This window comes from Venturia canescens, chromosome 9 (genome assembly GCF_019457755.1).
Source record: "Venturia canescens isolate UGA chromosome 9, ASM1945775v1, whole genome shotgun sequence".
NCBI classification, from domain to species: Eukaryota; Metazoa; Arthropoda; class Insecta; order Hymenoptera; family Ichneumonidae; genus Venturia; species Venturia canescens.
The window spans coordinates 14401382-14425668 of record NC_057429.1 but is presented as its reverse complement, the minus strand read 5'-3'; the positions used below and the strand labels follow the sequence as shown (position 1 = coordinate 14425668).

The 24287-nt window shown below is 41.4% G+C and overlaps 1 protein-coding gene across 4 annotated transcripts in view; it reads left to right on the top strand.

Annotated features, from left to right (window-relative positions):
- Positions 1-18487, top strand: part of LOC122415985 (uncharacterized) — a 38399-nt gene extending 19912 nt beyond the window's left edge. For all 4 annotated transcript variants that reach the window (XM_043428617.1, XM_043428615.1, XM_043428614.1 and 1 more), the window contains exons 4-13: positions 3979-4122; positions 6721-6915; positions 7845-7930; positions 8442-8650; positions 8736-8853; positions 9624-9866; positions 9951-10111; positions 13249-13364; positions 13481-14147; positions 15565-18487. In XM_043428617.1, coding sequence (XP_043284552.1) covers positions 3979-4122; positions 6721-6915; positions 7845-7930; positions 8442-8650; positions 8736-8853; positions 9624-9866; positions 9951-10111; positions 13249-13364; positions 13481-14147; positions 15565-17782 — 4157 coding nt within the window. In that variant the 3' untranslated portion in view covers positions 17783-18487. The remainder of the gene's footprint in view (positions 1-3978; positions 4123-6720; positions 6916-7844; positions 7931-8441; positions 8651-8735; positions 8854-9623; positions 9867-9950; positions 10112-13248; positions 13365-13480; positions 14148-15564) is intronic.
- The last annotated feature ends 5800 nt before the right edge of the window (positions 18488-24287 follow it).

Below are 24287 nucleotides of genomic sequence, written 5' to 3'. Positions count from 1 at the left end.
TTCCCGATAATCCAACGAAATTTAGTTTAAATTTGTTCTGAAATCGACTCGAATGGAAAGCAAACGAGAATAAACTTCCTACGAAGAATGGGGCAACTAGAAAAACATGAAAGAAGTTGCTCTCCTTGAGCCTGAAGGGGAAAATGCTGTATTCAACGGACGACACTCGCGCGTAGGAGAACTGGACCGCAGAATTTTTGGAGAGCTGCCAAAAGGCGTCCTGATTTACACCGCAGTTATCCTACGATACATTTCTCGTGTAATTTACACACGACACTGTCACAGCGAGACGTGGAGAAGAGAGAAAAGGGAGGGGATCAAAAATGTAGCGATTTTTGCTGACTGCGGAGTGCTCCAGAGCGAGCACACGTGCAAAGCCGTGTTTGGCCATTTGGCAGTGACTTCACTGCTGTATACTTCGAAATGTCGGAGGTCGAAAATGAAGCATCGCTTCTCTTACGCATTCCCATATTTTATTGAAGTCTGCAGTCAAATTTCTGCAACCGCTTTTTTGGCTCAAGTCTTTTCCCACCTCAACGCTTCCGACGAGTATTTGATTCTTCGAGCTCATGCAGTTACTTTGAGTCACATTGAAGGTTCATTCGGACTGAAATATTCACCATTTTCGCAGCAATTTCAAATTTTAGCGAAATAAGCTCAACGCATCATCAGTGGCTGCTAAGCTTCGAAAATAATTTTCACACACATTCAAGGGCAGCAATATTTTTTGAAAAATCACTTCGAACGGGATAAAAATTATTTTGTAACTCGAGAGGAGCATCCTCGAAATTTCAATGTTTATAAACCATCATAATTTTTATTAATAATTGAGGCTCCTCGCAATAATACTCACGATAAATTTCCGTCATTACAAAAGCTCTGATTCCTCTTACATTTGGCGAATATCGAATATTTATCCAATTATTCGAGTTTCGAAATCATATCGAGCCAGTGTAATGTGAAAAATCGTAGATGTTTCCCATCGAATTGATTAGACGTAAACAGAATTGTAATTACTGACCAATATTCCTCCTCTATTACAATTGATATGTGCTCGCTCAATATGATTGAAAACCCATAAGACCACTGAGAATAAGCTTACGATATTTAATGATGGACATTCGATATGATGATTCATCAATTAATTAAACTCTCAAATTTTCAGCTAATGAAATGTCGAAAAAAGGCATAATTTTACAGACAAAATAAGCGAAGAAATTCTTCTACTGCATCCTAAATTAATAATTTTTATTTGCACCTCTGAATACTATTCTGTTAATCGATTCTTTCGATATCAACTTAGTGTACGCAAACGTATGTGAAAAGTAAATTGTCTAGTTTTGCTAAGATCTCGAACGAGTTTTTAACGATCTCATTGTGCATCAAAGGATTTTAATGCAGATAAAATAATTTGTATTTAAAATATTTGATTATTTCCGGCATGGGCATTCACTTCTCTCGTGCTGAATCGCCCCATATTCACGCGGTGCGTGAGGTCATGACGAGTTCAGCGAGAGTATCAGTACCGTTTTCATTGTTTTACTGTACCCCCATGCCGAGCTTTGCTTTGCTTTTTTGTATTCATTTAGTGAAATAATTTCATTGTAGAAACGGGAAATCGAAATACGAGCACGTCTGCTGGCGTCCTCTCATCTGGCAGTGATTTATAACTGGAAAATTTCGTTTTTGTTGCGCACGCAACCGGTAGGAGAATATTCTTGATATTCGCGTTGTACATCAATATTCCCGAGCCTCCGACCCTTCTCGGTTCTCCGCTGAAATAGAGCGGCTTCGCATTTTTTCTTGTAATCTACCTTTCGATTCTCATGTAAATGTATATTACATTTTCGTGAATTATACTTTCAGAATTTTTCGTCAATGCGGAATCACATATTTCATCGGGATTTTTGATAGCTTTTCAACAAACATAAAACGAAATCGATCGACCTTTTTTCATTTCGTGCAAATTTAATTAGAAATATGGTAACTTTGCGCTGAACGAATTTACCTCAGGAGATTGAAGACGTTCTTAATTATCTCAAATATGAATACAGCTTAGGGAACGAGTCTCGCTACGAATTACGGCTTCGATGCTTCTAGAAGGTGCTCTCACCACCACATTTATATTTAAAGTTCACGTATTAATAAGAGTCTCGAGCCAGCTGGGGGTTTAAAAAAATTTCCTTCTTCCTTGTGTCCCCTCCGTTTTTTATTCGGGCTTTTCGAACGGGAGAATACAAAGTTTCGTCCTCGATTAATGATAAATAAGCAAGAAAATCTTACGAACATGCTTCCCCATGGCTTCTCTGTCTTTTGCTTCTTCTTCTCAACCTCGTAAATCAGAAAAGCTTCCAACGCATAGACTTTAATTGAAGGGGTTAATTAAAATCTCGTAACACACAGTCGATAGGAAAGCTCGAAGAGGGAAGAGTATCGTGATGCAAAACAGGGCTTCTAACGAGTTAATTTACAAAGTTCGACGGTCTCGGAAGCCTCGAGACATCGGAGGAAATTAAATCGGTTTTCGTGTCCGACACGATTCTGTGCACGCGAGGCAACAAGCCACAACAGCCGGCCCCTTACACATTTCTCGGATCATCTCTTTTCGCCCTTTTTCTTTACCTACTTCCATATACTTATTGCTTCACGAGCGATTTTACTCTTAGAAAATTATCCGAAGTCTTAGCACGAACTCTGGGAGTGCGCCCTCCTCCTGTCTGCGAGACTCTTGAGAGAATCGGGTATCAAGATTTTTGCAGACGAGAGAGAAAACTGCGATTATGCAATTGGAACGTGGAAGCTTCGTAGGATTAAACGAAGGGTGGAGGAAACGGCAAAGTTTTAACGGACGAATTGGGGATGAAATTCTAAGAAATTTCGAGGCGAAGCGAGGCTAAAATTGCGAAATTTCGCTGCTTGCAAAACTTAGCCAAAGTGTGTGACGCGATGAGAGAAATTTTATTTGCCATTTTATTTTTCCGCTCTAAAGAATCTCGCGGATTTCCTTCTCTCTCCAACGAGGCTGTTCATACGCTTGGGACTTTTTCGATCGAGCCAGTGAGGGGGAATTCTTTATTCAACGTTCGTTCGACGATGAAAATAAGAAAAATTGGATCAGAGCCTCTGCATATATCTGTGTGCGTGAGCAAGTAAGTTCCGCGAGGCTTCTTCATTCTTATATAGAAATCTCACTACGTTCGAAACCCGGATATCTCATAAATCCTCCAAACTGACCCCACCACATCGTCCACCTGATTCGGCCAGTTAGGAAGCGAGCTCCAAGAGAGCTCTCGACGAATCGCCCCTTTCTCTCTCTCTCTCTCTCTCTATCTCCCTCTACACCCATCTTTCCTCGGGGATATAAAAGAGGCACGTGGGACACTATCGCCCGGAGGGCTTAAATCAAAAGTTCCACAAAGGGTTCACCGACGTTGAGAGTTCTTTCCACCCTTTCTCATTCCAGCTAGTTCTCACTCCTATGGTTATTCCTTAACCAGCGCGAGAGTTATAATTCAGTGAGCCACGAAGGGAGAAAAGGGAAGAAGCGAGAAGGAGGGCAGGAGCGGAGGGGGGGGGGGGGGGGGGAGGAAATTGAGGAAGAGAGAAAGCATGTCAAATGGAGAATCAAAACTCTTATTCGTACGTCTTTGTTTCCACTCTTTTGTTCATCATTTACGAGGAAATTTTGAGGCGAAAAATTCTCGAGTACGAAAAACAGTGCGAAATGTGAGAATAGGGCACGGGGCAAGGTATTGGGCGCGTGAGAGTGCTCATATTCGAATACTTTATAGCAGGATCAAAGAGCCACAAATATTGACAAGGGCATTGTATAAATCTAGCAAGATACGTTTGTGGCGTGTGCAAAGGTTACTGTAATAAACTCGAGGTAAAAGTGCACAAAAACAAAGCAGATAAAGCAGGGTTACTCCGTGGAAGAAAAATAAAATCAATATTTCTTTGTTACATTGTTTCTCGCAGGAAATCCGAGACGATATCCAGTTATGGTTTTCATACAGGGCGAGAGTTTCGAGTGGAACAGTGGAAATCCGTACGACGGTACGGTCATATCGGCTTATGGAAACGTCGTATTTGTCACGATAAACTTTCGCCTCGGAATATTGGGTGAGTAAAGTAGAAAAATAACTGTCTTGTATGTCGTAAGCAATAAGAAAGTGAGAATAAAAAGGGAGTGAAGAGGAATGGTCGAGCTGATTCGAGATTTATGTAGAAATTTATTGTGTCACTGGGTCGTACTTGAACTTTCGTTCCGCTTAAAAGTCCTACGTTCTGTTAACTCTTTTATAGCGAATCAGACAGTCAGAATACATTCACAGAATTTTCTGCTAGGAGGAGGAACAAAAAACGCAAGAAATGGAGAAAATCCACTTTTTTGCCGTCAATCCCCGTCGATATTGTTGATTTTGAGTCTTTTTGCATCCGGCATTTGTGTCACTGATCCGGACGCAGACTCGCGTACGCATCAAAGTGGCGCCGTTCCATATTCCCTGGGCATTGCCGTATATTCGCCATGCATATACGATTACTCGTGGAATTTCTTTCTTTATCCATCTTTCTGCAATAATTCGGCCTCGTCGGTCCATCCAACTCTCTGGAAAAACTCGGGTATATGTTGTCTCATTTGCATCCAGCGTTATCTACTGGCGAAATTCGATCTGAAGCACTTAGTCGATCCAGGTCAATGGTATCCGACGAAAAATTGACCGGAAACGTTCATTCGCAGACCTGGGAATTACGACGTTCGACTTGGAAGGAGTTTCACGAAAATTCCCAACGAATTCTGCTACTCAAGTATTCTCTCAAATGGATTCGAAAATTTTTGTTTTATTGACACTTTTCATTAAAGTTTAACAACTGGATACGACGACGACAATAAATTTGACAATACGGCGTCACGTTAAAAAAAAGTAAATAATTCACCGCCCTCATAATGGCAACGCAATGTCCAAACCATTCGTAAATTTCTGTTCGCTGTAAAATTGCAACGTTCTCTGGCAAATGTTTAATAACCGGTCTCGGAATATGTCATTTATAATTCAGGCGGACCACGCTTTCGTACACAATATAATTGTTCATGATGAATGTACTGTACAGTGTCGAATAGAACTATGAAGAGAAACACCGCGCGCGCGGGCGCGCGTTTTGTCGTACGCTCACGCATGTACGCTCAAATGTTACGATGTACACTGTTCACGACAACAAAAGGGGATTCCCCTTTCCTCCCGGTTCTTCGAGCCTCAGGGACACTCGTAATTTCGGCGCCGATGTGTCGTAATAACGCGCGCGGAGAGGCGACGAATAGCAATGAGGGATTAGTGGCATCGTACTCGGGTATCGAATCGATGAATAACGTAAATTTCAGCTTAACTGCTGTCGTTACTTCCGGCTTGATTCTTCGCGACGAGGAAACAATGACTCGTGGATTTTTCAGAGCGTGAAACCTTTGTCGAAATTATGATTTTCTCGTTTCACTGTCTATGAAAGGATACTAAAACACAGTCAGACTTTAAGACGAAGGGTGACTGCGTGACATTGCTCGAAATCTGTGAAGAGCTGGGGGCTGAGAATTCCTAAGAGTTTCGTTTCAACGTTCAGAAAGTGTCAAGGTCGAGTCCGGTCCTAAAGTCGTTAAAAATTTCACTTACCCAGGACTAAAAATATTCTTTAACCGTGTAATTTGTCCGGGTAAAATTTGCTGAGACCGGAAGTGGGGTTTCTGGACCGTCACTTCGCGGCACAGGTCCTACGAGAGGCTCACGACCCCATATAACAAGAGCAGCGGTGAACTGGACGGAGGGAAGAAGAAAATATAAAATGCCACGAAAGCATAATCATAAATTAAATTAAAGTGCTTGGGAAACGCTTATATAGCGAGAAAGACGAAAAATTATTAGACGAGACGGAAAGGCATAGGAGAGCCGGGGAGGGAGAGAGGTAGAAAGAGAACCGTGAGGCTTTTTCTCAAGCTCTCGCATTATCCTGCACATCGTGAAATAGCAAATAAATAGGGGCGATGGTGAAACTGCGTTAGGTGATGGTTAAGCTCACCCTCGTTTTCTGAAACATCGTTCAAAGCTTCGACATAAAAGCCATGATGTTAAGAAAAATATGCTGGCCTGAGAGAAAAGGCGTACGTAAAGAAAGTCCAACGAGAGGAAAAAAACACGTAACGCTAGTAAAGATTCAAACTGGTTGAAAAACAATTTTTGCTATTAAATTTTAACGAGCTTTTAAACTTTCGAAGAAAATGAAGTTTCAACGAAACTTGTGCTCGTCTCACTTATTCAATTTCCTCTTTTCTCTCTCTCTCGCTCTCTCTATCTCTCCCTCTTCGAATATAATCCGATCAATAATCTTTTTTCAAGAACTTCAGAAAAAATGAAACGAAGCATCATCGTACTAAGTGTTCAAAAATTATCTCGAATGCAATTAATGTCCGCGACGGTATCAGCGTTCGATCATTAAAACGATCTTTATCGTCCGCAGCCTCCAGCACGCGAGTAAACATTTCGGCGATTTAGATTTTTCACAGACTCCAAAAAAACCACGAGTGCCAGTAGTTTATAGCCAACATCGGATACCATTTTTTCGAAATGTATATCGGAGTCGTAAAACATAAAATTTTTAAAAAATGCAAGAATCAGTGAGAGAGAGAGAGAGAGAGTGTGCAAAAAAATTTCATTCGCTGGAACTCCGTTGCAGGATTTTTGAAGCCAGGTATCGGTGACAACGTCGCGAGCAATTTCGGCCTGCTGGATCAAACCGCAGCATTGGTATGGCTTCGGGACAACATAGCTAAATTTGGGGGTGATCCGGACAGCATGACGCTGGTTGGACACGGGACGGGAGCGATATTTGCCAATTTGTTGCTCATTAGTCCAGTGGCAAATAATAAAGGTTGGTAAAAAGCAAAGCCATCAGGTCGATCGATATGGGAGATGAAAAAGTGGATTGATTTTAAAAACTGAAAAATCCTTTTGTTCTGAAGCAAACACGAGGAATATTGCACACTCGCGCGTTTATTATTACTCCGGGCATATTGATGGGAAACGAAGGCCTCCGGCATGCTTCCATTTCTAGGCTCGAGCATATTAATCGAACGGTTATATTAGCCAATAGAGTTACGCTATCATTACGAAGACGAGGGGGGAAGTGGGGGGGGGGGGGGGGGAGCGAGGAGAGCGAGGCGTGTGGTTTCTCGCTCTGTCGCATTCAATCATGCTTACCGAGGACCGAGCGATCCTCCAAATGGGAAATGTCACGGGTATACAGACTGGGACAGTGGGTTCTGAGGTCTCGTTATATTCTCTCGTGAATCAAACACACGCACAAATGCATACGCTCTCCTACACACGCGCGTTCACATCGCGTTTTGATATACGGGAAGAGAGACAGAAGCAGAAGCAGAGCTTTCGCATTAGAGTGCGGAGGATTTAATATAATCGTGAACCGCGCGCGCGAGAGGCTACGAGCGAGTTACCCGCGTGTCGCGATCTCTAAGCGGGCTGAAGATAATCATGGAATTAATTCATGGGGCTTAACTGACCATGGCAGATGTAGGTATTACTGGGCCGAATAAACCGCAAGTGAAACGTTCAATTTCTCCTCTTGCGTTAACATTACCTACCGTACAACATAGATATGTCTTGAATTAAAGAGAGCCCCACAAAAGCTTATATCAGACGTGAATTAATACCTGCTAACTACCCCGCTCAAACCCTTTCGTGTAAACCACTATTTCTCCCACCATTATCATCTTCCCCATGTGCGAATTCAAATTCTCCATTCCATTTATCATTTTTAACGTTTCTCACTTTCTCACGAAGATCTCTTCAGGCGAGCCATTCTTATGTCAGGATCAGCTTTAAGTTCTGACGCCATTGGAAAAGCTCCCCTTCAGTTCACTCAACAGGTAAGTTCCGAATGCTTCACTGCCCGATACAAATATAACACCATAATTATAACACCACAATTCCAAGGAACCATGCGATGGCTCCTTGGAAACGAGTTTCCCACAGGAATATATCGCGGCTTTTTTTTAGTTTATAGTTCGAGTCGTAGTTAGTTTAATTGCATGAGATTCTTGATAAAGGGGATGGAATTAGGTGACTCTCTGCAGAGGGAATGGACTGCACTTTTGCTGAATTGAATCATCGTGTTACTTTCCATTGACGTCATTAATGAATTGGAGAAAGCTTCACTTTCTTCGCGATCTTCGTGAAAAGAAAAATTGGATCGTTCAGTAGGAAATGAGGGTAAAAAATCGGGAGGAAAAAACGTGAGTTTTCTCGCCGTAAAGAAACTCCAGAAAGAAGTTTTTCTTGAAATGTACTGATCGATCTATATCGCTTGCTTCAAGGATAGCTATAAATCGTAGCCATTTTTTTCTCTCTTCATTTTTCTCTGCCATGCGACACCGGAAGGTTGCTCACGCGTTGAACTGTCCAACCGACGACGACAACAATCTGGCTGCCTGTCTTCGTCAGCGCGATCTCAAGTCCCTGCTCCAAGTGAAGATCGCGAAGCCTCGATTCGTGCCATCTTACGCACCCATCATCGATCCCGCCGTGATACCACGAATGCCTCTCACAGTAATGCAGAACTCCTTTGCTAATGCAGAGTCCTTAGGAAGGTTCGTACCTTACAACTTTCTTTTTCTTTTCTCCTCGTTATTTTATCTTTTTTCTTGCATCTCAACGGTCTCTTGGTATCGATAGTTTTGATCTCATGTACGGTGTCACCGAGTCTGAGAAATATCATCTCCTGTCGCCCATCGAAGCGCTCCACGGTATGCTCGACCAGGAACGTGACAACGTTCTCAAAGAACATCTTCAGGTGAGGAAACTATCGTCGCGTTGGAATGTAAAAAAATTGACATTCCAATCATTTTATTCTTCACAAATAACGAAGAAAATAGCCCCATCAGGCAATCGAATTCTCGAGGAATTTCGTATCGAAAGATGTTAAATACGAAGATAGATTCGAATAGTCATTTATCTTGATTGATGGAGACTATTTATGGTTCTTTTATCTGAAAGTATTGAAATTCAAGTTAATTGTGTATTAAGAGTAAAACCAGAACTCGCAATAAATAATTGTTTATTTCGAATAAATCGTAGAGTCACGACAACGAGAACATTAGAGTTATAAATCCAACAGACGTAATAATTGTGGTTTGATCTTTTTGCATGGGTATATCGCTAACTAATAACTAATTAAATCCGACACGATTGCTTTATATGTGATCAAATTTAATAAGTGAAATTATTTCACCGTGAAATATCCATTTACAATCGAATAAATGATAAATAAATTCATCTTAAGACCAACGATTTAATACGTTGATGTCGTGATCTTATTTGGTCAAGATTTGTTGATAGAATAAAAATTGAGCAACCAAACAAAAGCCGCATCAAAATTATTTTTCATTTATTTCTGGTTTCTGATGTTTTAGTAAATCATCAATTATAAACCGGCAATATTTTTCACATATTTTGAACAAAAGAAGTTTTCTCAAGAAACAGTGGCTCTGCGCCTTGAGACTCTTCGAAACCTGATTGAATAAGATTTAACGAAAAATAAATACCTTGAATTTTCTATTCAAGCTAACCCACGATGGCTACAATATTGACCGTACACTCAATAAGATTCTCGGACACTACGGTGACTTCAAGGAAGGTTTCACAGGCGAGTACACGGTGAAAAATCGAGATCTTGCCCTTAAGGTTTTGTCAGATAGTGGGACCGTGGCTCCTCTCATGTTGGTTGCTGATATTCACTCTCGAGTGAATCCAAAAAGCTACATGTACGTTTTCTCGCATCGAAAAGCTTTGCAGGACTACACAAAAGTGAGTTAGAGTTCTCGTTTGTTTGAGCTTCGAAAACGCTTTTTCGATCACGTCTAATTCATCGTTTGATGGCGTTTGCACTAGCAACAATCACGGCAGACTGTTCACGGTGATGAAATTCCTTATGTGCTCGGTGAACCATTGAACGCTGGAAGATACCACTTTCTAAATGATCGTTACAACATCGACGAGATCCTTTTTTCCGAAGCTATGATGACCTGGTGGTGTAACTTTGCTCATACAGGGTGAGAGTTTTAATTTTTTAGCAATTTTTGCACACACAATAGTTTGGGAAACCTGATCGAACTGTATTTGAATGGGAAATAAAAATACGTTTAAATCGATAGTTGACCGATGGCTCTAGAGTCATGCATTATTTTATGCCGGACGAAGGCTAGAACAGTGAGAAATTCTTTATTTAAATTTTTCTTACGATGGCGCTTTTCAATAAGTTACCAATCGATGAACCAACATTTTTTTCTAACTTTCAAATGCATTGAACAAACTGTTAAAAAATTGATTTTTTTTCTTCTTATACTGAAACTGTACTTTTCCGACAAATATTTCAAAAGCTCGTTTGTGATTCAAAGATTGAATTATTAGCCACTCGAATGCCAAAAGAGACTTGAACTCTCGATACTTCGATGTAGCTAAACTGCAAATTGAGATTCAAGAAGTTAATTGATAGTTTTAAAGAGCAAAAAGGCTTCGAGGTTCGCGTTGAGTTTATGCCGAGATCTAGACCCGCTTCGTCCGAAAAATCACGTTGAAAATGGGCGAAAAAAGTCAGAGCGATGGCGCATCTTGCGGAGATTGGGTAGAAGCGACAGTGACTGTTCCACCGAAGCTGGTGGCTCCGAGGATCGAAAATTCCTCGCCGGAAAGTGACAGAATCCATTACGTTCGTCTATCAAGAGAGACGCAAAGGCTTGGACACGGGTGGGGGGTGAGCAGAGGCGCGAACGAGTGGCGAATTTTGCGGCGGTATTATGAGCGTAGGTGCGGCGCGTTTGTGAGAACAGAACTAGCGTGACGTAGGGATAGAAAGAGATGCAAAGACTCATCGAGGTGAAAAAAAACTATTTTCAATTAACCTCTCATTTGAATATTTATATCCTCTTTGGTTTTGCGAAGAGAGATAAGAGGGGGACGCGAATTGGATGGGGGAGAGCACCAAATGCGGGTTCACTCTCCCGTGAAATTCAACGTTCACCTGCATTAACATGTGAACGCTCATGGAAAATATCACCTCGCGACAGAAGTACCGAGAACAGTTCATTTTCGAATGACAAATTATCATGGCTTTATATACTGTATCGAAGATTTCACATTATCGGACAACGTTTTAAATTCATTGTGCGCACGACGACACAAAACGTTGCAAATCAAATTTTGCTACGAATTTTTTGGAACCGTTATTGAACGAAAGTGGAGTCCCCCGATCACTGGCTGATGTGCTCGCGAACAGTTTTCCATAATTCAGGGGAGATGGCTCGCGAAAGTTTTTTTCGAAAATGTTTCAATGAATTTTCATTCGGAATTCGTTTTCTCTGGAAACAAGCACATTTCTGATATTTATTTCCAAATCATATTACAATTATTCTCTCGAACAATGAATTATCCTCGCGATCGGACGAGAAGTAACGGACGAATAAAATGCACATTGATTCGAATAATCAATAATTACTCCTTTCACGAGCACAATTGTTGTATTAACGCACGAGCAAACTCAACCCTTTTAATTTGCTGGACGGAATTCCAGCTCTTGCCGAGCTCGCTGGATTACACGCCCATACGAGCGAATTATACGCATTGCGTCGTCGTGGCTATTTGACCGCCGGGCGTACCGGCTTCCTTCTCCCTCAATCACACACATTTGTGCGTCGACCAGAAAGAATCACAAGGCAATGCGAGAGCGAGGAAGACTGGATATCCATCAGCTTCCAACATTCCCATGACATCGTGTCAAAATTCGTAATTAGATATTTTTATCCAGTACAATCGCAAAAAGTTTTGAATTTTTTCACGATTTCACTATGTTAAAACATAAATGAAAATGGCACGAGACGACGTTTTTGTACAGAAACAATTCGAGTCGAGACTTCCGAATGGAACGATAAAAAATGTTCAAATTTACTTTTCCATGATTTTCAAAAAAGGGGGAATCGATTTTCACAAATGATTAAACGTTCGTTGAATTCGAATATTTTTATTGCTTTATTTGAATGAATATTCTGTATTGAAATTCAGAAAATTTATAATTCACTTTCACGAATATCACGCGATTCGAGTATCGCGCGGTGGTCTTTTATTATTTCATTCCCTCCGTGTACACACTAAATCGAGACTCATTTTTATTAGCGATACATTCTTACTGAGTTGGGAAGCGCTCGCTCGATGTATTGTCATACATCGAAGTGAAAACGTCGAACGCCATCGGTTGGATTTTATTTCAACGTTTCATAATACGTACATGGTTTCACTCGCAAATTCGTACATGATTTATACAAGATACTCAGTCGAAAACAAACCGGTAAAAATTCGCTCTCGGGATTTCCGAGTGCGCGTGTGTGATTGATAAAACGACACAAACAATATCTGTCCGACGAATAACGTGAAATGAATAACTATTTATTTTGCCATCGGAATGAATAAACGTTCGTATCACCGTGTATGTGTAGTGACATACCATATTTACGGGGAGTGCACTGTAGTCGCGAGGAACAGACAGAATCCCAATAGGAAAAAATAGTCGCTTTCAAAAAAACGATACTAAAAACGAGAACCAGCACCGATTACTTTCCAGACGAGCACACAGACCAGAATTACTTTCGTCAGTCAACAAAAACAGAATCTCATCAATGAGACTGTTTAAATATTGAAGCACTTTTTAAAAATCGTTTTGGAAAAGTACGGAAAATTCTTCAAACGGAAATATTGCGACACCCATGCGTCAGTCTTTCTAGGGATTTTTTTTTTTTTTTTTTTTTTTTATCAGGATGTGAAAAACTGTTGGAGCGACGGATGCTTGAATAGTTTTTTTAATAACTTCTCGGACAGACGTCACTGCTTTCACGGGGCGGTTATCATCAAACCATTTCATAAATACTGAAATAAAATTTTACATGAATGATCAAAGTTTAGGGATTCTACTGAATTGTGGATGGAACAATACCCCTGGAATATGTTTTCACGAATATTTATTCTGGATTTCGTGCATTATTATTTCCGGGTTCGTTTATTTCAACGGATTCATTTGTAATCCAGTTGAGATGGAATTTCGAAAGATGAATGCACGTGAAATTTGAGCACGGAATTAGTCGATGTTCCATTCGATTTCATTGTTTCTGTTTCATATTATATTTGATATTTCTCTTTTAAGCAACCCGAATGCACCGCGTCGACTGACGTATATGACTGATAGTCCGCGAGAGTGGATGCAATACGAGGTCGATTGGCCCGAGTACAGTGATGTGAATCGATCGTATTTCAATCTGAGTAAGTTGATCAATCAAATTCTCGTTAAAAATTTTCGTGGGTGAAAAAAGCGAAAAATTCTAGTAGAGCATTCAGTTTTTTCCATGCTCATATCTTTTGTAATGCATTTAAACCAGCGATTCCACCGAACGTGGGAACCAATTATCGAGCCGATGACATGCGATTCTGGAACAATGAAATGCCAAATCTGATAAGGCCGGAAGGATCCAAGCTGCCTATTTTCGATTACCCTGAGGGTATGGGAAATTATTCGATTGAGTCACGGCCAGGATACAAATCGTCACCACCAACTGTTAGGCAGGATCTCCATGTGACTTTTCCACCTCCCGCTACCGTCAAAACCCCTGTCAGCGATGTGAGAAACGACACAATAGACACGGAGAATGGGACAGTGCGAGGGTCATCAGCGATCACGATGGTCATAGGATTTGGCGTGGTATTTTTACTGATAAACGTCACAGCTTTTTTCTATCTTTATCACAGGCGTCACAGTCTCAAGAGCGAGGAAAAAAAATTGCGAAGACGAATCAGCACAAAAAAAGATGAGGATCCGACAAAGAAGACGAAGACCCTGAAGCATAAGCAGCAACGAGTGGATAACGTTGAAATGGGCCAAAAAAGTGACAGTAAACCAGACATAAATGAGGTCATAAAGAACGACAAAGCGTACGATAATAATTCAAATTTCGGCCGAAGATCAAAACTCTCTCGGCAAAATTCATCCTCCACTATCGATACCCACATCAAGGTCAAGGAATGGATACAACAAGAAATTGTTCACCGGTAAGAGAGATTCAGTTTGTTCAACCGAGTTCCATTGTGGAAGGATTGATTGGCACAATTCGTTGGTTTTGAAATCAAAGCACGTCTCGGGTGGGGGAAAAAAAATAGCAATTGATTTATTGATCCGTCCTCCATCGTGGTGGGACGCAGAGAACTTTTCCAATGTCGTCGCCTGGCTCTCATCCGAGAAACGAGTCCCTCCTACATCTCCAGTTCCGCTTTGGATCAATGATTTTCTCAATTTCCCCAAAGGCCTTGGGGCGAGCCATCCCCTCGTTATTCAGCCGAATCAAAGTGCTTCTGCTAATCCAATTATCCGATGGCAGTTGGCTTCTCGTCGAATCACTAGGTTGAAATGTGGAATGCGAGTAGAACGAGCGAAGTGCGGAGGTGGAGGTACTTGAACCACAACGTCTGAATGCAGGATTTGTGGTAGCAAACAAGCGCATCTTTTGCTTTTCCTCCACTCGGCATCTTTGACCGGCTCAATTACCTTTGATCTCAGTAATTCGCTGGGGAGACATCGAACACCATATCACGAGTGGTCTCTCCGCTCGATCATCGTTTTACCTCGAGCGACTTATCTCCACCGCAGGCTCATTTGTTGCTCTAATGGCTTTCACTTCTTTCCTTCGCATGTGCGATCGCGCGCGTGTGTGCGTGTGTGTGTGGGCTTTCCTTCAATTCCTTCATCCCGTTCCGTGGCTAGCGAAAAGTAATGTGTGGTATTCGTTGCCTCTTTTCGAGGTATAATTGAGTCGGAAAGAAGAAAAGTTGCCGCACTTTTCTAGTAGATGGTCCACGCGCGAGCTGGAGTCTTTCGTAGATTTAATGAGCCATGTGATTTCGAATGCTTTCATTTACCCCCTTCATTTAGTCGTTGTATACGATCCTCTTGATGTACTATACCAATGTGTGCACGCTTCCACGACCACGATTTCCCATAGACCATCCCACCGAGCCACCAGTAACTAATGCTTTTTCCTCTTGCAGCCATGCCCCATGGCTAACTTCATGGCGTTTAAATAATATCCTCGACCTCGGCTGGTAATGGAATGAAATGCTGTGTACATACCGTTGACGATAATTAGCCGCAATAACGAGACTCTTTTCTTAACTAATAGGGTCATTATAATTCCTCAATGATCGCCCACTCTAACGATCATCCACGCATAGTCTGCTAGCGTCGTTATCGTCGATATTAACGCCATACCTCGCACCAAATATATCCACAATTAGTGACCCTCCTGGTGCACTATCAAATAAAGACGCTTCCACTTTTAATATCTAACCGCAATAAACCTGCTATAAAAGTAGGGCTTAGTGAGATCAACGACGAGAATAACGAATCTCGTTGTTCAACTTATCCTCGAATTCTTGCAAACTTAAAACTTTCTTTAATATGATTTCGTGGCAGGTGTTCACCGAGATTCCTGCGAAAGACGCGTGAGACTCTGCAGAAGGAGCATCAGGATCGTCTGACCAAACAACAGCAGATTGAAGAAGATGAGGAACGAAAGCGGTTCGACGAGGAAAAACTACGGGACGTGACAGCAGCCCCTACGTACGAGGAGAATCCTGCATTGATTGTACGTCCGGGAAAAAAATCAAAACCCCCGAAAGTTTCCGTAGCCATTGACGCGACTCCAGCAACGAGAACCGAATCGATACTCAATCAAATTCCCATTGAACTAGTAAAAAATATGGAAATGATGAACGATCTCGGTGGCTACGATACGGACATGGAGCGACCACTCGCAAAGCCACAAATCGTCGTTATCGAACATCACCATTCACGGAGCGATCCTCTCCCTATGGAGAACGTATTCAAATGTGTCAAACCGAATTTTTCAACAACGAGAATCTACGAGTCGGATTCGGGCAGCGCGAGCAGTCTTTACGCTAAAATTAATCCCAAATTGAAGACACGCTTGCCGAGACCTGGACAAGAGACTACTCCGGAAGGAGCGGGCGCTGACAGCAACCGCCCTATTCAAGAGACTCTGAACGAGGACATTTATGGGCAAGGAATTAACAAATTGACGACTTTTGGCGCGAATGAACCTGTCGCTGACATCAACGTGACCTGCAGAGAACCCACCACTGACAGACAAGTCATTAGCCCTGAAGAGGCACTTAAGACAATCAAGAGACGAAACTATCCAAAAGTTCTGCCAGACATCGAAAAGAGACGTTCCCTACCCGCCCCAAATAGTTTATACGTCCCCAGGCTATATGGCACTCTATCAAAGGATCATCGACATGGACCCGGAAATGCCTCAACCACTGGCCAGCCTCCTCCACCGCCACCAAGAATGTTTGGAACTTCTAAAAGTTTGGATCTCGCCGAAGAGGTCGAAGATCGGGAACCCATCACGACAAATCTCCACGTTGGGCCTTTGCTCAAGAGACAGGATTCCGGCACAGGTAATAATTCCGATCCAAATCTTATAGACTCGTTGGAAAGAGTGGCGATAGACGCGCAAGAAGTTTTGTCCAATCATCGGGTCGAGTATCCCGATAATCTGGGCTCCGGTGGAATTACGACCAATCCGAAATGCCCACTGCACGGTGGTGGGTTTGGTTTTGATCAGGGAATCGCCGAAGCGAGTACCAGCCAGTCGGTTGACTGTCTTGATCGGAATCTTGGTAATCCCAATTGGTATCGTAACAAAGAATCACAGAGTGTCGGTACCAAGACGGCTGCTAATTCCTCGTTGCCAAATATTGTTGGCAACCCCAATTGGTACAAGCCAGTTATAAATAAAAAGGACAAAGACGGTGAACCTCCACCGGACATTTTGTCAACTCCGTTGAGAAGCAATTTAGACGTTGAAAGAACTAATGAGTTCAAACATCCTGCTGAGCCGAAAATTGTTATCACCCCGAGAGTGGGAAATCTTCTTGGACAATCCGGACAAAATCTCAGTCAAGCCGCCTCTGGTTTGACTGTGCCAAAAGACGTTCCTGAAGAACCCAGAATCGTCATAACACCACGGACCGGGGTAGTCGATCACCCTCATCCTGGCGCAAGGGGAAAATTGAACGATGGTCATCAAATTCCATCCAGTCCAGTTGACCCCCCAGCAAAAGGCACCACAACCTTCTTCAATCCGTCACACGTGCCTAAGGATGACAGACCCGAACCCAGAATAATAATTACCCCGAAGGAAGTGAAGAATCCTCCAGGAGGATCGAACCTCAAGCAACCAAAAATAATCATAAAACCAACGGCTGTGCCTACGAAGAATCGGGACCAGAGAAATATTCCTAAAGTCCCAGCAATACCCTCACCAGAGGCGCAAAATTATCAAAACTTCGAAAAAGACACGAAAGGCCCGGAACAACCGAACGAGGCGATTCTACGACTGGAAAAACCTCCCTTGAAGGAGAAACCGAAGGTTACGAGAATACCATCATTCTCACGACGTAAAGACGATCGTTCCGGCAACAACGCCAAACCGACCGATCAACAAACCGATGCTGGCCACCGAGCACACGCTCTTCCATCCAATCAGGAAAAATCCAATATACCAAGCTTGTCGAAAAAGGAATCAGACTCGTCGACGAGTACGAGCACTTCGAGCAATTCCAACACCAATACCATCAAACGTAAACCAACCATTAAAAAGTGAAACGAATCGAACCATTGTTTTACGCCATTCTCGCGTATGATGGCTAAAGTCAAACAGCATGAAAAATCGTACCCTGACAAACTATTATTGGCTCATAAATAGTCCAATGAACGTACGTAGATTTTCCTAGAAGACAAAACGAATTCTGTTTTACTGAAAATCGCCATTTCCACCCACGACAGCAGGGAAAAGTATTTTATCTAAATACTTGAATGATATTTTCCGAAATATGATTTTTCCATACACATTTCTGACGAGTAAAAATCGTTATTTTATAATTTCCTACGTAATTACTAAATCACCGAGTGCCTCTAGATCATAAGGTCCTCCAAGTGAGCTAAGTATATTTGTACATACGTGAATATTGTCATGCTAAAAACAATAATCAAGACTGTTCAGACTCAAATATCTTGAGGCGAGTAACATTAATATTAAATACAGCTATCTTCTCTTACTTAATTTGTAAGGTCACGTTTACTAGATCATAGAAAAGGAGAAACGAATCGTACAATTGGATAACTATTTGAGAACCATCGAAAAACCATTGAGCTGTATAAAAATAACTTTTATATAACGGGTCTGAGTTTATAATAACATTTGTATTTATCAACGTTTAGTCAAATTTTCAATATCGCTATGAACACATATTTGTATATGAAAATCCATCGTGTTTTTCATGAAATAAATCATTTTCTTACTTTTTCAGTCGAGCACGAAAAATATCAGCGACACGAGTAATTCAATCGTTTGTCATGTGCGTAGAAATTGAGTTTCTAGGATATTACAGAAAAATATTTTCCCTCGATTCAAAGTCATTGAATTTGCAACTACGAAACCCGAGTCACTTGTTACTGCCCAGCAAAAATTTAGTTTGGGTTTCGATACAATTCCTTACCTGACGGAGATCAACTACCTTAATTGTTGTCTACCCTAATATACTTTGCAGCAATTCCACTTTTGCTGGCAGAATTAAATTATTCTATAAGTATGCTTCAATGAGACAATCCTAAACTGCATCGTAGTGAAATTCTTATCCGGAAAATGGAAATACCAGATTTTTTCGGGTCTGCCCGATATCGATGATTCATCCCCAACTAATGGTTTTTCTTCAGACGAATGGATTTGGAATTAGCTCAAAATGTTGGGAATTGCATCGAAGCTCTCTTGATATACATATGCATGTTCTATTAAGCGCGTATACGAATGTATACACTTGGGAAAGCGGTCGGAGGCCCCGAAGGCATGAGCCATGTGCGTAGATGCGGCTATTGGAGAACGATCGTCCGTTCGCTTACGTAACTACGTTTCGCGACCCAAGATTTGCATTGCTAAACAGCCCATCGTGTTTGACGGTGAACTCTCGATCGACTCTCTTATCTTCTATATACATACAGTGGAGAGTCCATCTTTTTGCTTAGTTTCAAGTGCCCTCCACCGCACGTTTTCCAATTTTTTTTTTCACCCTTTCTTCACATTCCCTTCGACCTTGTTATCGAGGCGAAGAGAGTAGGAGTCTTTCCAGTGGGAAGAGTCTTTCCGTTGTATTATCGATTTTTCTGCGTTCGCAATCCTTTTTCGTTGCAATTAGACGAAGCCGGACGCGGTTTGAAATCATTGTAAAGGCAATGAAATAAAATTCGTGGAAATCTGAAAAAAACTGGCAAAATTTCATGGAAAAAATACTTTTGAGGAAAATAAATTCTCTAGACTTTTATGAGATTTTTATCTAAATGAAAAATAGTACGAAAACTTTTTTTGGATCCTGTTTCCCAATTTTTTTAAGTATCATCCTCCATACAAGTTCGTTGATCGGCTTGAATGAATTTCTCGTTAGAAAATATTTTCGAGTATTTCGATTGGTTCGCAGTGCGTTTAGAAACAAACTTCTCCTCAGTTAGCACCAACAACGAGTCTGGCCGTTGGGGATCCCGTTCAGATTAACGCGTATTGAGCATCGTGCATATGGTCACGTATGCAAAAGGCTCGAACATTAACTTGGTGAAGGGACAAGCTCGAGAAACGAGGGGCGAAGTGCAGAAGAGGAATGTGGAGTATGCAGCGGATGGAAAAGCCTCGGGCTTTACATATAACTATAGCAATAAATGCTGGAGCAACGAGTGGCGAAGCAGTAATGCAACGAGATTCACGAATGTAGTACGCCATTCACGATTCTCTTGCTAACGTACCTGTGCGGTGATTACCATCGTTGTAAAACTCGTCGTCCGAATTCTCTGCCTCTCTCTCTCTCTCTCGTTCTTTCCGAGAAGCGAATCCTCGTTTCGAGCCCATTGATAACTCCTAATGCTGTAATACCTTTACACCACTGTTGTCGCTTCTTCCAGTGAACAATTTGAGTGATCAAACTGTTTTATCGCACCAAGTCCAGATTTTTCGTGACACTTTGTTTCGCATTTATGGCTGCAGTTATAAAAATTAAATTGTAATTGGACAGAATTTCGACCTGAAAATCATTCCTCATCGTTTCGTGTGCGATCATACATTTCTTTATTTAAGACATCTACCCTAACTTGACGTGCAAAAAAAAGACTATTTTCACGAATTTATTGAACCGGTGTAAATTATAAATATGGATATAAAAAATGTTAGGTCTGAAAAATACACTCTAAAAGTGGACAAAATTTTTTTTTTTAATTTTTATTTCACTTAGTTTTCGTACAGAAAAATGGGGGAGAAAACGGGACCAAAAAAAAGATGGTTGTGCACTGTTGAGGAAATCTCTGGAATGGATGATCGGAGGAAAAAAGAAAAATGGTTTTATATTCAATAGCGGATTTGCGATTTTTGATTTTCTCAAAAATTCCAAAAGAGTGGCCATTTCTCCAAAACCTACGAAAAAGCATGTTTTCTTTCATAATTTTTTTGCAAAAAAAAACTAGTTCTGCTCAAAATTTCGGAGATTTTATCAACGTGTCGTTCAAAAACGTAATTTTGAGAAAAACGCGTTTAAGCAAAAGCAAGTACGCCGTACCGCACTGGGCGGTGCGTTTTAGCCGGCTCAGACAGCCAAGCAAACTTCGCTCAAAAGTACACTCGGACTGCTCAGATTTTTATAAAATTTCAATACGATACTTTCAAATATGTATACTTTCGAAGAATGCCATAAACGAATCGATTTTTTGAGAATTCTAATTAGACTAGACCCCTTAACACTCTGAATGAAACTCTTCCACACCCACTAAAACATTTACCAGAAGAGTCACGAACTTTCGAAATTGCGCCTTTCATTCCTAGCTTAAACAATTCCAGACAATTGTCAGTTGGACACATTTGTGGGTTGATTAAAATCCTAAGTTTTGTGGGTACGAGATGCTTTGTCCTTGTGTAAATATATACACAGTACGGTATCGTCTGAAGCCCAGTGCCAACATAATTGCGGAGCAGACGGTTGGCACCGTTTGACATCGGCCGAGTGGATTAGCGGATTACTCCTGTTGGGCTACGTAAAGCAGTGATAGTGTGTTTTGGTTGCTGATGCTGGCGCGGTTGATGCTTTAGTGTGTTGGGAAGGTTGTTGAAGGCCGACAAGGGTGGATTGGCTCGGACGTTCATAGTGCCAACCCGTCCAGGCTCGGCCAAATCTCGAGGTAATATCGGTGTCCTTTACGTTACTGCACGAATTCGGATTTTCCTGATTGTATGTTTCACGATTCCACAAGGTCTAGCCTGAGAGGACAGCACGGTTGTGGTACCTCGAACTTTTTCGTGTTATAAAAAGCATATTTTGTAAAACGTTAGTATTGAGGCGAGCTCCAATTTTGCAGCAGCTGTTATTGGTAAAAGAAAACAGTCAATCGAAGCGGAATAGTCTGGTCACTGATGTGGTAATTTAAAAACGTATGGATCAGCCCATGCGGAAAATCGATGAATCAAATTCGTAGATATCGCCAGGTGCTATTTTTTGTTCGTTAAACGAGCTGCATTCGGTGTTTAATGTGGACATGAAATCGCTGGTCACCTGAGGATATAAAACATGAAAAGCGTCCCACACAAACGTCACAGCCAAAAGATCAGCTAAATGAATTCCTAGTTGTTGTAACAAATGGTAAAATTGTAAAATTTCGGAAGCATTCAGGTGCTCCAACTGCGAGGGAAGATAGCCACGGGTGGCTCTGTGCATTACACATCCGCACGCAACGATCAAACATGGAATGTCGATTGAATCAGACCATTCGTAATTCCAACCGGATATTGCATTCAGATCGACAATGTATCAAAGGATTAGCGCAGCTTTTGACGCAGTGGTGATTACATTTCGATATCGTTCCCCTCATTTTCACGGTATAGACCACCACATAATGAAACATTTTCCGACTCAGTGAAAACTCTATTTACTTGTTAGTCTACTTTTCATTCTGTGGACAGCATGTCTATTTACACTTAGTAATTATGTTAAAATGGTGTCCACAAGCGTGAGGGGATCATTGCGTTAAAGTTTGAGGTTCGTGAATAATCGCATGACACGGATCACAAAAATCCTATTAACCAAATTTTAGTTTATTCGCTGCAATCAAAAAATCTATGAATGAAATCCTAACACAAAAAATCCTAACGACGATCACTTCCGACAGGAGTTAAATCAATTCCACCATTCCTATATTCCTGGCTCCTCATTGAATGGTTGTTCCTGCAGACACTAACTGCGAGCGAAGCAAGTAAGAATAACCTTCAAGCAAAAGATGAAAAATCATCTGGACAGATGGTCAAGTGGAAGTGATTTTCGTAAGGATTCAGAGCAGCAAGTAGTTGGATGCATCTCATACTCGGTACAACGATTAATAAATTTGTGCCGGTTGGCTTGTGGCAAGTACCAGCAGGACATGCCAGATTCTGTCTATTTCAGGAGGATTCCATTGTACTTGGAACAATGCTACGTACTTGACAGTTAGGGCACATTGTACCAAATGCACCAGAGAACCTAGCAATGTCCTTCAAACGCAATAGAACTCTCTCAGACCTCCCATATCTCTCTCTAGCTTTGTCTAGTTGTCTATCTGCCTTTCTCTCGCTCTCTCTCTCTCTCTTCAGTATTCCACTCTCCAGTGGTGCCTCTCTCGGTAGTCCAACGAATTAATTAGATGTGGCATTGAACCAGCCAACTAAGATATTGTATATACGTACAGACATATATAGACGCGTGTATAAATGGAAAAGCAGCTTCATGTGACCCGAAGCTCTCACTTCATCGTCTTCCAGTCGACCATGTATACTCGTCCTCTTTTCTAAGATCCTCTCAATTTTCTCTTCTTCTTCTCCTCCTTCTTTCCACTTCAATCCGCAAAAAATTCTTTCAACCGCGATATTTCAACTACTCTTTTATGCTTTCGTGAATTTTAACGAACGTGGACTTTTGTGGCATACGAATAAAAGTGGATCACCGTTTTCCCTTGTTTTTTTTTTCTCCTGGATTCATTTCAGAATTCACAAAAAACTCATTGACTGAATGTTTTTTTTTTTTTTTTTTTATCAATTATTGTGAAACTCGTAATTTTTTTATCAATCTTGAGAAAAATCGCATGATGTTTTTCATCATTCAGGCTACGGCGAGAAAACTAGAAATATAACGAGTCTATTCGTACTTACATGGGAAGTATAATTAAGGTGACGGCTAAATTGCACGAACGTTGGCAAAAATAAAATATGTCAAGGGGATGAAGAGTAAAAAATCAGAGCTCCGAGGGCTTTTTGGCGAGAGGATAAAAATGTACATTTATAGAGTGGGAGAGAGAAAAGGTTGCAGAAGTAGCGGAAGGCAAAATGGTCTTGAGATAGCGGAAGGGTCTTAACAAATGACTGTGGATAACTCGTAGCCAGTGCAAGATGAGGAACTTAATTGCCAGCCCAGACTTTGGTCACGCACTTGAAGACTGTAATAAAAGCTTTGCTCATCGACGTATTAACAGAGAGCTTTGAATTCATCCCCATAATTATATTATTCGAAGTTGGATATATTTTTTTTTTTTTTTTTCGTTCTCAGACAATTTAAATAATACGAGGCTATTGATCATCGAATAATCGTTACCTTCGCTTTTGACAATATTGGAAGTACGTGCCTGAATTTGTGAGTCGAAAAGAGCGCGCGCGCGCGGATGAAAGAAAAAAAACGAAGGTGGAGATAAATCGGAAACATTGCGCGATAGTACACGTACATAAAAGCTCTTTTACGGTGGCTTTTAATGTTGAACTCCACTGGTAATTATAATCGAACGCCCTCCGTCCATTCCCAACCCCTTTTACTCGTACATTCTCTCGCACACCATCCGGACAAAGGAAGAGAGCCCGCGAAATTCCGTTAAGTATCCACCGCGTACCTCGTAAAATTTACGCCAATCGTGTAATTGTTCCTCTCCGGGTAGAATTATTGGTTTTTTTATCTTCCTACCCTTCGACCCCCCCCCCCCCCTGCCTGTCGTTCACTCTTTATTTTTGTTGCACCCCATTCGCACACTTGCACCCTCAAACATTTTGCCACATTGTCATCTCGCCC